This window comes from Sceloporus undulatus, chromosome 6 (assembly GCF_019175285.1).
Source record: "Sceloporus undulatus isolate JIND9_A2432 ecotype Alabama chromosome 6, SceUnd_v1.1, whole genome shotgun sequence".
Lineage (NCBI taxonomy): Eukaryota > Metazoa > Chordata > Lepidosauria > Squamata > Phrynosomatidae > Sceloporus > Sceloporus undulatus.
Genome location: NC_056527.1, coordinates 122,479,680 through 122,493,632, shown reverse-complemented (window position 1 = coordinate 122,493,632; position 13,953 = coordinate 122,479,680). Strand labels below are relative to the sequence as shown.

The window sequence follows — 13,953 nt, the reverse complement described above, 5'->3', positions numbered from 1 at the left end:
TAATTCTTCAGAAGATGAGACCACCATTATTCCCTCGCATCAGAATCAAGTGCTCGATGGTTGTGAAATAGAAGCAGCTATTTACACAACTCTCCTCCCAAAAATACAGTTGAAAACAATTATTAAGTCACCTGGCTTACTCCCTTCCGCTGGAGAAAGTGAAACGTTCATCGTTTCATTTGCTCATGGATTGATGGTTTTAAAACTTTTAGTAGCATCTGTGCAACAAACCACGATGCTCCACATACTCTAAAGGAAACATGTAACGCTGTTGCGATGGTTCTTTGAGGACTTGGTCCCAAACACATACATTAATGCTACAGAGGCAATACAAGGGAATTGGTTCCAAATGTGATTTGATTTATTTCCACTTTGATGCAAAACCAAAGCTTTTTCACTACAGCACAGAGACCAGTTTTACAAAAGGTCGTGAGGTGTAGGACATGCAGGATGTGATGTAGTAACAGATGGATTTGGGGTGGGGGGTTCTTTTCCTTTAACCAGATGCTATGCTGTCTTCTGAGGAACACATTTTAAAGAAACTGAGGAACTGAACTGAAATGTAGACAACCATTACAACTTCCATGCATGCCTTCAAGTATTGCCTTTCCTGGTGGGTTTGCACTCTCCAGACTTCAGTGGTTGGGGTTACAACAATTCTTTGGAAGAATATCATATCGAGTTCACGCTTTTTGAAGTTTCACAGAAGAGTTTTAAGGCCAGAACATGTGGGAGGGGTTTTCGTTCTCCTTCATCTTCCAAATAAAGATCTAATACTTCATCAACACTTATGTTAAGCTTCGAGCTCAAATCCCAGCCCAATTTTATGGCTGCCAGTACTGAAATTCTTGCCATCAATCAGAGCTGAGAGACTCAACTTCACACCTGGCAAAAAGAGAGAACAGAGCAGATCACCATCAAAAGGGTCAGGGAGCAACTCCAGACAGGGCTGGGAGACAGCTCTGGAACATTAGTGCAAAACATTAGTGTTAGATGGCCAAAAAAAGAATTTGTTGTTCATTGCACCTTTTGTACTTTGGTAACACACTGCCCCAGTTCCTGTTCTAGGTAAGTGGTTTCCCAGCCTAGAGCAATGATTCCCAAACTTTGGTCCTCCAGGTGTTTTGGACTTCAACTCCCAGAAGTCCCAGCCAGGAATTCTGGGAGCTGAAGTTCAAAACATCTGGAGGACCAAAGTTTGGGAACCACCACTGCTCTAGGCATAGATTTGCTTTCCTTTCTTTGCTTTTGGGGCAGGATTTTCTTTAGACCTGATCACTGACCAACTGTGGCAGTGTGCACCATTCTCCACAATGGCCAGACAACCTACTCACTGGAAATCCCATTGATCCATTTGAGAACTCGTCAGACAATGCACACACAGTTGCAGCCCTGAGAATTATAAACCTGCTGTTAAAACAAACCCTCGAGATTCTGTACTTAAATCGGAGTTTCACAATTCCATTTCTCCCAAATCTGCTTACAGTTCGCCTTTTCTGTTGCATACAGCCATTCTGCACTAGGCCAAGATACAATGAAAGTAAGGAAATGTTATGTTGAAAACATCCAAGCGTCTACATACCAGGCCGTAGGGTATGAGTGTAGCCGAGTCCAATGAGGCTGGCGTTGTTAACTTTGGCCTGGAAAGAAATAAGAGGAGCATGCGATGGAAGAAGAGATTTCATTTTTTCCCCTGGGAAAAGGATCTGTCTATACTTCTTGGCCATCATAATGATGAAGCAAAGCTGTAGTGGCTGGGCAGATGCTTATGTGGACCTCCTCCCAACATATTGGGTGAAATGTTATTGCCCCTAAGTACAAAGTATAATGAGTGTAGGGTATCACATTTATATTACCCTACATGGGTAAATAATTTCCACAACATGCAATGTGGCCTAGCTTCACTTGATGGAAATAAAGATGGGGCAGAATTCTGTTAGTGGCTGACATACACATATGTCTCTTTGGACAGGTTACAGAGAGCTTTTTTCTTGTCCTTTGCATCCTGTCCAAAACCTCTTGCCATAAGTCAGAAACGACTGAAGTCACGCAGCAACAAATATGGGAAGAGGGTAGGCTTATTATTATTATCCTCATCTTGCTAAAGCATAATTTACTGTGACACCCCAACAAAACCATTTCAAGCACAACTTCTAATGTACCAGAAGATGGCAAAAAATTCTTACCGAGACAGAAGCGTTATCATCCAGCTGGTACTTGGTGGCAATACCAAACCGAGTGTTATTACTGCCAGCAGTCCAAGCAAGATTTACACCTGTTTCGACTTTGTCACTCACTTTTTGATAGATCGAGCCACCAAACTCAGTTCCATCGTTCCTGTTTGTAACAGATGACAAGAAGATTCAGTTCCACCTGCCTTGCTTGCCCTGCTCTGCCCTTCCTGGTCTTTTTCTTTGGGTTTGCCTCTTGTTCTATTCCTCACTGAAAGCCGTTTGGAATATTTTGCTATGCTCTACAAATTCTCCTCTCCCCCTCAAACTCTTTCATTGCGGTACAAGCACTACAGCCATAACATCTACATATAAGTGACAGTGTGTCCTTGCAGATATTAATCTGCATACAGGATTAAGAGAAGGGTAAAAAGAACTTCCCTAAGGGACTTGAATTTATTACATTTACACTGCCCATTTCCTAACACTGACATTGTGGTGCACAAGAGCTTCACAGATAAACCTCCCACTCAAATGCTGCCAAACCCAGACCTGTCGCTTTAGCCCAGTGGCTAAATGATGTTCTGTCCTTCACTAACATTAAACCTTTCCCAATAATACACTTAAGACAGTAACAGAAGTAGCACAACTGCAGACATCTCTCCCTTTTAATAAAGCTGCTGAATCCTGAAAAATTGCCCCAGCATCCCCAAAGGCTAAGACCCAAGTTTCTTCAGGATGGAAAGAGCCTCATCTACTCAGCTGTTACTGCACTTTGCAACTTCTAGAAACACTCTCATTTCTTCACGTTTAAGCCTTCTCCAATTTGCAAAGTATAGTTTTCCAGTAGAAAACATAGCTGCATCGTTAAAAATAGCCTTAAGCAGTGAGGAAGGAGAAAGGAAACCACTGCTGGAGGGCAATTTATAGGGTTAGACATTATCCATCCTTCAGCCTGACGTCAGCTCCCATCAAGAATAAGGGGCCAGTTAGCCTATGCAGTGTGGGCTCAAACCAGTACTTACACATTCGTGTGCAGTTGGAAGTCGGCTGCCTTGTATCCCAGTGCAAAATTATTCTGTGACAGCTTGGACTTGGCTGTGTCAAAAGCCATCTGATACCCAGCAAGCCAGCCTTCATAGCCCAATACAGCCCAGCCATGGATGGTTGGTCCTGAGAGGTCAATGTCAACATTACAACCTAGATTTATATACTCTCGTTTGTAGGATGTCTTCAACTTTCCACTCTTCTTCCTGGAAAAGGGTGGGATGTGGGGAAAAAGGAAGAGGTTTTACTTTATTCTAATCGGCAGTAGATAGGCCTCTGACACTGCTTATTTTCTACTAAATGCTCTGAGTAGGAATAATGATAACCTGATGATATGAATAAAATCATGAACTATCATCATTTTAAGCCATTCGTTTCAAGTCAGCCTTACTCCTATATCTAGTGGCTCTAGAAGAGTTGGTAACATGTGATAGTATTTCTGATAGGAAATGTATATAAGGCAAACCAAACACAAAGGCCTCTTAGAAGGGATGAATACTTACCCTGTGTTTGGTACAAACATGGTTTCAAAGCCCAACTTCAGACCTTCAGCCAACTGAAGTGGAAGAAAGAAAATACTGTTTAGGTTATCTTTCAAAAAACCCAAAATACAAGAAATATGTGCTAATGAAACTATTTCTACTCAATGCTTCTTGTTCTCCATCTTTCTTTCTATGAGAATCATGGCAGAAATAACACATACTAATGAATCCCAGTTAATATATATGTTTTCAAGCGTTACAATCTTGAAAAACAATAGACAATATATATATAGTCCCTATCTCCAGGATCAGCTATGAAATGAAATTTCATAGATGGCATGAAATGCAAGGGCTGTCATAACCATGGGCTCAAATACGGTAATCCAACTGATTCTGCCCCCTGGAAAATACTTGGTTTAAGCTTGAAATGACATTTTAAAAATGCAGTCTTAGTCAGTTGCCTTATTTTCAGTGGGTCAGAAAGTAGTTTCAACATCTGATAGGAGTTCAGAATTATCCAGAATACTCATACTCCCTACTTTCAATTGTATTAGATGGGGGATAAGTGAGTAAAAGACATTTCCAGTAGTAGTAACCCATCTATGGGCAATCCCCCCCCCAGCAAATCTACAAAATATCAAATTTCATTTGTGAGACTTAAGAAAAGACTTAAGAAACCTTCCAAATATGTTCTTCAGATAAACTGTGCTTTTGCTGTCTGATGTTACAGGGCTGCTGTTGTTTTTTGCCCCTAGCTCTTTTTGCTTTTTTTCTTGGTATATTTTATGTTGTATATTTAAATAGAACTTCAATTTATAAATATTTCAAATAAATTAATACTAGTACTGAGCTTAACCGCTAGGAAAGAAAGTGAGTGCCCAAACAACATGGCCCATACGATTTACTGCCAACCACTAAATTCAGATGACTGACTGATTCTTGTCCAATGCAAACGAGCCTCCTTTTGCATTCTTCCTATTTCCACGGTGTGCTGGAGTCATGAATCAACCCTTCTTACCTTATCCTCCATGGTAATCTCTGTCCCCAAAGTGTTGTCAGTGTTCCACTTCTGAGCAAACGTAAGGCCATAGTCCTTGAATTTATATTTGGTCTCTAGGCTGCCTGAAGCTTTGCCTGTGTCTGTGTTTGAGGAACCACTGGTGGTAAATTCCTGTAAAGGCAGGATAATTTGGATTTCAAAAAAACACCTTTCACAATTTTAATATAATTCAAGCAAACCATGCATAGCTCCATCCATATACAACATGGCTTACAATCACTGTGCAATAGTTAGTCAAGTAATCTTACAGTGCTAACTATCCAAACTAGGGATTGGTGTCTCCATTTTGCACCAGAGATTGCTCACAAGAGGGGCTGAGATCATCAACCAGCTGCTTCCCAATCTTCATGGGAACAGACCCTCATTGATCGCAGCGGCTTCTGCTCCATGAGTGTGCAAGAGCTTCACTTCCTCCTTCAGTGGAAGACTGGCTCTATGTAAACATCCTTTTGCATAAATGTTGCTCACTACCTCCTTCACACATGAACAGAGAAATTAGTTCACCTAAAGGCTCATGGGCACAGAGGCTGGTGAAGGAGTAAAGCATAATACACCTCAGCTATTGATATTCCTGCAAGTCGGTCTTACTAGCCTACAACAATATCTACTCTCCTAGTATGTTAAGTGTAAGAGAAACGGACTCTCTCAGCTTTTATGGCCACTACAGGCAAGTCATGTTTGCCAAGGGCTATTAGACAAGCATCTATTTATAAACTGACTGTTGACTGACTGACTTTGTAACCTATATTACGAGGCTGTGAGTATGGTCACCTTTCCAAGTTATTTTTGTGCCGTGATTAGCCTCTAGATGTAATATTGCCTTAGACACTGTACAATTTAACACGCACAATTGCTTGGCAACCCCTTACAATCGAACAACAAACAGAAGGAACAGGGAACAGAAAGAAGGAATTAAGTTCTTGTTCTGAAAACCGATTCAAGGTGAAAAGAAGCTTTCTCCCAGCCAAAAGATATGGCATGCCTGATAATTCTGTAATATTTAAAACAAACAAAGTTTAAAGCTCATATTTGAAAGGTTAAGTTGGTGCCAAGAGACATAAAATAGATTGTTTTTCTCTCCTCCTTTGCCAGGCATAGAGAAGAGAGAGAGGAAAAGAAATCTTATTTTGATACAATCAGATTATAAGAAAGGAAGGTTTTTTTCTGGACAGCTGGAATTAGAGCTCCTCCTTTGAGAGTAAAGTGAGAGTTGAGGTATGTGCTACTATCCATCTTACAACTGCCATGTGCCGCTGGATTGCACTTGAAGCCCATATACCCAAGTGCCAAACTCCTTTTAGCTTTGCTAGTCCAAATCAGTCCCCAAATCTGATCTGATATTTGATCTGACCACATACAGCTGGGAGGACACTCTATCTCCAAACCTTCATGACATCTGACAGATCAAAAGGAAAAGCTAAAACAACTTAAAGAACTTCAGCCTTGGCAGAAAGAGGGGAAAACCTTCAGGGGGAATTCCACTTGGCAGGGCTAGCAAAGGGGGGGTGGGGGGCAACTATATTCTGAAGTGTGGATAAATGAAATGGCAGCACATTCCCAGAAATAACATTCTAGGGGAGATATGAGGGGTTAAAATGAGCAATAAAGTGTCACTGCCCTCCTTAAGCAACCTCTACAAGGGCTGCTTGCACCTTGAACTTTTCAAAGATGCTGAGTAGATATTTTGATGCATCTTTAACATCTTTAAAAAAGAAGCTAACACTCTCATATAGACATATTCTGAAGAAGCCGGATTCCAAACCAGAGATTCCTCACCATGTAGTATGGATTCATGCAAAAAGCCTTGCTGCACTTCCCCTACAATGCCAAATACAACATTTTGTGGAAATATCTATCCGCAGGAAATTACATGGCTGCCCAGATGTTGTTGGACTGCAACTTCCAGCATTCCAGTGGCAAGCCTGGTTAGGGCTGCTGGGACTTGCAGTCCAACAACATAATCCCCCCCCCACACACACACACACTTTATAAATTAAGAACTGAGCCTCACTTGATGCTATCACAAATTTCACCTTTGAAAGCTGGTACTAGTGAAAATGGCATGTGCCTGTTTGTACTTCTTCCTCCAGACATTTCAAGTGCAAATGCAGTTGGGTGGTGGGATTATATGCAACATGACATTTAGCACCTGGTAACCAATTCTAAACTACAAAATGGATGAAGAATGGGAAGAGACCATGTGAAGCGAACAGACTCTAAAAACACAAAGTGAAAGGTATACTGCATTCTTACCAGCTGAATAAACATCCCAAAAAACGGAGTTGCATGGAAAGGGAGAAGACACGTTAGAAGTTAGCTCCATTAATTCATCACTAAGGACTGACCAATCCAAAGAACCATTCTCCTGCTTCCACTGATAGTTAGATTTATGCCATAAGTACTTAACATTTTGTTATTGATGCTGTGTGTCTTCAAGTAATTCCTGAGCTAAGGTGAGGGTTTTATTGGCAAGCTTTGTTCAGAGAGGAAATTGTCTTCCTCTTCCTCTGAGACTGAGAGAGTGTGACTTACGGAAGGTCACCCAGGAGGTATCCATGGCTAAGTGGGGATTTGAACCTTGGTCTTCGGATCTATAGTCCAACACTCAAATCACTGCATCATGCTGGTCATCTACACATCTGCAAATACATCTTGCCTCTTCCACTCTAATTACCTTGACTGTGGCAGACAAGGGGACAGTTCTCTTGTCACTGGCTAAAAGCGTTTGTTGCCAAATATAATATCTGCTCAGTGCTATATCAAGCACTAGAGGAGCACAGCTTCAAAAATATCAGTCAGTGCTGCATAAAGGGATGAACAGATGCCTCCTTTGGGGCTCTCCATTCAAAATTTTTAGGGAAGCAGAAATGATGAAAGGTCAAGTGTTCACAGCAACTACTTCAGCACTATGGAGTTACTACAATCTCACCCAAGCATTCTCTTACAACTATTTAAAGCGCTCATTACTTACCACTCCACTGGAAGACTTGGTCTTCAACTCTAACTTGACCATTCCAAACCCTAAAATGGCCAGAACAAAGGTTTGTTATTCACACTGGAATAGTTGGCTTGTATGTATAGTATGCCTAATTTGAAAAGAGAGAGGAAAGCTGGAGAAGCTTTAAGGATAGCTCAAGGAACCTTTTAACAGAGAGCCACAGATTTGGGCTGGCTTTTGGCAGGATTTGTGGTTGCCACAACCCTGTCCCTCATCTGATCCAGGGAATGAATGGGTGCTCACATCTGGCACACTGTTTACATTCAGAGGCATCTGAAGAACTATTAAAGTACAGTGCAGGGAAAATAATGGTCCCACAGCCACAAATGATGAACAGACAAACAAGACGTGAGTTTTTATCTGTGTCAGGCTGCACTTCAGAAGCACCTGGGATCCTGCAAAGTACAACACAGGAACAATCCCTAGAACTTATCACATTCACTAATGGGGGATGTCTGTTTGTGGACAGCTCTTGATAAAACCTGAGAAACAACACAACATTTCAAGCTAGTCTCTGTTTTGTTCTTTAATTTTTAAAGTTAGTCTTAGCTCATTTTGCTGTCGTACAAAAAGCATGCCTCCAACATGGCCGGAAGCCACTTTTTTTGGCCCATGTCTTTCAGGTCAATGTGACTGATGCTCTATGGAAGAAAAACCAGTAAAATGAATAAGGACATAAAAGCTGTAAGAAGCAGCAGGAAAACTGACTGGCCCCAGTCAGTGGGAGTGGGAGCCAATCCAAGGTTATCGGAGAGCAGCTGTTGATAAGCACACCTGCCACAAGTTTATTTCAACCTATCCAAAAGCCATGTTTAAAACAGCTAAGAATTGAGGATGCTGATTTATAAATCTTTATCACAGTGAAGGCTCATAAAAATAAGGAAACTGGATTGGCTGTAATTATGAAGCTTTCCTAAAAAAACCCTGAGCTCTTGAAATAACATTGCTTTTTCTGCCTCTGATGCAGCTTTTTCTGGACAGTCAACACAAAACTAAAAGGGAAGATTGTGCAGTTGGGCTTCTGGCCCTTACGCTACTTACCATATCCTTTGTTGAATATGTCCCTGGCAGACTTCCCCAGGTCACAGTAAGGAGGTGGGACAGCCATGGGGTCTGCGAGAAGCAAAGCAGGACAGATTTGGAAATAGTTCAAGCAAGCCTTGCAGAGATGTACATCATTTGAGCAATTTACTTGCAGCCACAATATGTCACATGAAGAACTGTGATATTCCTCTACATTTTCAAAGTGTTTTTGAGGGGCAAAAATGACCCCCAAAAGACTCCCAACAGTGAAAATGGACTTCAACATACTGCTTGTAAATCAAAATCCATTATCCCAAAGGCCTCTTTCACTTGTGTATGGTTCCAGCAAGAGCAGAATGGATCCTTTGTGTCAGGAAATTCCCCCATTAACCATAGAAAGGCTTTGATCCCAATTATTTTGGCTTTTTCCTCATGGGCCATTTACAGGAAACAAGTATTTCTTTAGCAAAGCCAAACTCAGTTGCCCTGTGTGTGTTTGTTTTCTTGAGAAGTAGCATTATTGCAAGAGTCCTGACTCTACACACTGAAAGTGTTTTTAATTTTAAAACAGAATTTCTTTAGTAACAAATTCAGTGGTGAAACTAAACTAGCTCTACTGAGAAATTCTTAAAAGCTCTTTGAAACTCTAGAGAAAGAAATCTATCTTGCCACCACTGAGCTTTCTTTCTCTGTTCTCCCCCAAAAGCTTAGCAGGGACTCTTCTGAACTTTGCTTGCAAGAAATCTGTTCTTGCCACATGCAGCTTCCAACGTCGCACCTTGGAAGACAAGTCAATGCAAAAGCAGCTTTGCAAATCTCTCATTCAGGATACAGAAAAACTGCTAGATAATGAACACTTAGCTTCTAACAATTTACCTTTAACATCTGAACTTCCATAAGAATACATATATACCTGGGGCTCTAGGAGTACAGCCGAACATGGTTGCAGACTTCTTATTTCACAATTTAGCTCCTAAACCATTTACTTCTCAACGTGAACCTACAGAAGGGCTCTCCTCTAGCTCTTATGTACACCTGTCAAACATGGGGGGCAAATGCATGCATCATTAGATAGAGAAGGTATCAGGATATCATACTGAACAAAAGAGAGTTGTCCGCTCAAAATATAGACTGAAACGACTAATATCTCTTCAATAGACATGTTTAATTTTCTCAAAGATGTGTTCCATGGATCCCAGCTTGGATTCTTAGAAATATGATAAAAACATGGTCTAAATGAAAGGGAATTATACATATCTGTGCCAGTATGATGTATGCCCCAATGTGTTGATGACTTAAGACCGGAGAGACCGAGGCTGAAGTCCTCACTCAACCTCAAAGGTCCTGAGCAATTCTGGGTCAATCACCACTTCTCAATACAACCCTTCCTTAGGTCTAAATCAGTGGTTCACTACCTTCCTAATGGCACAACCCTTTAATAGTTTCTCATGTTGTGGTGACCCCCAACCATAAATTTGTGGTGTCTTGGTTCCTAAGACCATCAGAAATATGACCCCTGTGAAAGGGTTGTCTCACCCCCAAAAGGGTTGCGACCCACAGGTTGAGAACTACTGGTCTAAATCCTGGTGTTAATGGTAACTAGAGTAGCCTTATCCAACAGTTGATTGAACAGATCTACTCTCAACAGACTGTCAGCCAAACTCCTCCACTCAACCTGATTCTTTCCCCATCACCTTAGAAGTTCAAATCAGTTTAACTGGACATACTTACTCCTGAGTGATATTGCATAGATTCTCAGATGTAGGCTCATAATATACTTGTGGAAGAAAGACACAGTCATATCCCAATTATTTCTGTCTGAAACAGGAGCTTCCTTGGAGTTTCAAAAGCAGCGCATTGCCAGGTTCTAAACATGGATTCTTGCAGCCTGCCATTGTTTGCTAATAATGTTCTTGGAAATCACCCCACGGCATCTGCATTTAAGATCTATATCCTGCCCTGTCTTGACAGCACAAGGTGGGTAGTTTTTGTTAACACACGCAGTCAGTGGAATACACCACCTTTTAATTTAACTATTAAATTAAATTAAATTTAAACTATTGATTCAATCTGCCATATGATTCTGAATTTTAAAAATCCCACCTGGGTGAAGGCATCCTATGGCAGCAATGTGTGCCTACGGATGGCGATGTGCTCATGTATGACTTTACCATGAGCACCGACACCAGGGAATCCATCTCCAAGAGCAGTTCCCCAAATAATTCACATAGAATAAGGGTCTCTTGACAGATATATGTAAAGAGACCCTTATTCTAGTATCATCAGAACAGCCTTTTTCTCTTTGAACACAAGTGTAATAATACATGTAGCTCTGTCTACATTCTGGAACAACCTGAAGTAGTCTTTGTTCAGAACTTTAAGAGTGAAATGAAGTTTTGCACCAAGAACAGCAGGATCTGCTCTTACGGCTACAGCAGGCCCTTGGCATCCATCCGCTGGGGTTTCGTTCTAGGACTCCCTGTGGATACCAGAATCAGTGCTCAAGTCCTATTAAATACAACAGTGTAGTAAAATGGTGTCCCTTATATAAAATGGCAAAATCAAGCTTTGCTATTTGGAATACATATACATATACATATATATATATATAGTGTGTGTGTGTGTGTACATTCACGTATAAGTCCAAAACTTGGCCCCAAAACCTAGAGTTGGCTTATCCATGGGTCAAGGGAAGTACTGTACTTTAATTCTAATAGAAAAAGGGCCCATCATCTGATGAAAGGCAAGAATATATCATCTGTCCTGGAAGCATTGACCTCCCTCTACTCTCTCATGCATCCAGCCTTGAGTCTAAATACAAACAGTTATACCTGCTGGGATTTTGTATGTCCTTTGGCATTGTTTTCCTTTGCTTCATCCTTCAACTTATCCATGGGTTTTGGCCCCCAAACCTGCCCTGGACTTATACATGAGGCTGACTTATAGCTGGATATATACAATATATTCAAGCCATGGGTGTTTGAATCCATGGGTAAAGAATCGATGGATAAGGAGGGCTGACTGTACTCCCCTCCAGAAAAAGACAGGTCAATAATAATGTCTGAAGGGGCCTGTTTGCTCGGGACGGAAGGGAAGGGCTCCGTCTGCATGCAGCCAGCCTTTCCAATTCCTGGCACCAACGCAGCCGGAGTCCAGACGCCCCACTTCTAGCCCAGCATTGCCACTCATTGGTGGCCATTCAGCTATTTCCACAGCTTGCAGACCCACTGAGAAGGGCAGATCCAAGTTAAGCCTGGCCATTCATTCTCTCATCCTCTGCCTCTAATTCTTTGGACAATACACGATTGTCCCAAGAGCATTCGCATCTTTATTATTGGCGGGGGGAAAGACCTTTCAGACGCCACCATGGCATTCAATGGGGCCCTGGCTCCAGTGTTTGGTTCATGGGCCACTTGCTCATGTCTGAAACTTCACTGTCATCTGGACTAAATGATGATGTGTGTCCATAGCTATCATATCAGCTTTTTTCATGATGGGGATACTGTTATTTGATGTTTTTAACTTGCTGTTTGCTTATTTTATTCTAGCTTGTATTACTATCTACTGTTATTTGCATCTGTTATTTTTTAGATTGTACGCCGCTGGCAGGTTTTATTATTCTTATCGGTTTTATCCATTCTATGTACAGCGCTTTATAAATAAAATGTAATAATAATAATAATAGCAATTTGAAAACAGAAGGACAAACAGTAGTCACAGAGAAGACCTCTGGCTTCTCCAAACCTTTGCTGGAGCCTCCTCTCCAGAGTCACACAGAGTAAAACAAACAAACAAACAAACAAACATCCATACACTGAACCTTTGGCCATGTCTTTTTAGACTGTAAGCCTGTATACACATACTTTATATAGACACTCATCCCACCCCCCCATTTGCAGCTTTGATGATTCACGGATTTGATTCATATGTTCTCTCTGGGAAGATCTAGGTCCTCCTCCAAAGCAACTCTATGGTCAACTTTCACTAAAAATGAAAGCACTGAAAGACGTAGCGATTCCTAGAGAGAACGCTCCGCTAGGCCTTTGTAGCTCCTCCAGTGAAACTCTATGGTCAGTGTCTGTTGGACGTTGGCCACAGAGTTGCCCTGGAGGACCCAGAGATGCCTAGAGAGGTCTCCTCTCAGGTTAAAATGTGGTGTTTCTGTTATTTGCGGTTTTTCCACATCCACGGGGGTCCTGTGCCCCTCTCCCTGGCCAAGAGGGAGGGACAAGTGCACATGTAGATATATATATATGTGTGTGTGTGTGTGTGTGTGTGTGTATATATAGATATATATATATATAGATATATAGTTATGTTTTAGAGATCTTGTTGCACCATTGAGACTAACTGAAAGAATCCAGCAGCAGCAGCAGGAGCTTCCCTAGACTTCAGTCTACTTCCTCAGATGCCTTTTATTATTATTATTATGACTACTCAAAGACATAGCCCTGTTAGTCTCTACATCCACAGTCTGCAGAGAGACCTTGCGGCACCTTTTAAAGTCCCTGAAAGAAAGACCTTGGCAGCATGAGCTTCCCTTCCTCAGATGCATTTAGGTGCAATAATAACAATAAGGATAAGTAAAGAGACCTTGCAGCCCCTTTGAGACTCAATGAAAGAGAGAAACCTCCTTCACAACAGCCCTGCCAGGCAGGACAAGGGGAGGAGCCACCCAAACGGACTATCTCTGCTGCATAGCCTTAGAAAGCGGGGCCCAGGCCCTTCAGTCTCCTGGGAGCCTCCCGCGGCCTCAGGGCGAGGAGGCTGAGGGGAGCCAGGGGAGGCTGTGCTTCGGCGCCTCGGAGGCGGGAGCCGTTTATTTCCCTCAAGGGCCGCCTGGCTTTACCTCAGGAAGAGCGCCTCTCTGCCTGCGTCCGTCCCTCCTTGTCAAGCTGAAGGTCTCCTCGCCTCCGTTTCGGCGCACTGCGCAGGCGCAACGCCTCGAGGACGCTGCGCCTGCGCAGTGCGCCGAAACGGAGGCGAGCCCCCTCTCGCGTCGCCGCGCATGCGCAGCAACACCAACAACACTACAGTACCACCATCACCACCTCTCCCCCCTCCCAGCCGTTCCATCAGCGCGCATGCGCGCTGGCCACCAGTTCTGCATGTAGCCTTCAGTGCTTTAGTCCTTCTGCTCAAAATGGAGGACGCTTCACTGTTTTAAGAAAT

At 42.3% G+C, this 13,953-nt stretch overlaps 1 protein-coding gene across 4 annotated transcripts; it reads right to left on the bottom strand.

Moving 5' to 3' along the window:
• Positions 1-339: 339 nt before the first annotated feature.
• On the bottom strand, positions 340-13,741 carry VDAC3 (voltage dependent anion channel 3). 4 transcript variants are annotated; one of them, XM_042473199.1, is made up of 11 exons: positions 13,631-13,741; positions 9,695-9,816; positions 8,800-8,871; positions 7,732-7,781; positions 7,014-7,016; positions 4,719-4,871; positions 3,722-3,774; positions 3,197-3,424; positions 2,187-2,337; positions 1,583-1,640; positions 340-885 (listed from the first exon to the last, which is right to left on the bottom strand). In XM_042473199.1, the coding sequence occupies exons 2-11, from the start codon at positions 9,720-9,722 to the stop codon at positions 794-796; spliced, it is 888 nt and encodes a 295-aa protein (XP_042329133.1). In that variant the 5' UTR covers positions 9,723-9,816; positions 13,631-13,741; the 3' UTR covers positions 340-793. The 4 variants fall into 4 exon arrangements, with proteins under 4 accessions (XP_042329133.1, XP_042329134.1, XP_042329135.1 ...); XM_042473200.1 differs by lacking the exon at positions 7,014-7,016; XM_042473201.1 differs by lacking the exon at positions 9,695-9,816 and having other exon boundaries at positions 13,631-13,734.
• Positions 13,742-13,953: the final 212 nt, after the last annotated feature.

Bases quoted from the DNA above. Each gene is read 5' to 3' on its own strand.
- VDAC3 (XM_042473199.1), bottom strand. From the start codon at position 9,722: ATGTTCGGCTGTACTCCTAGAGCCCCAG. The intron at 8,872-9,694 runs GTATATATGTAT...TGCTTCTCGCAG, and splicing joins CTGTACTCCTAGAGCCCCAG to ACCCCATGGCTGTCCCACCT. The intron at 2,338-3,196 runs GTAAGTACTGGT...TGTTACAAACAG, and splicing joins TTCCAACTGCACACGAATGT to GAACGATGGAACTGAGTTTG.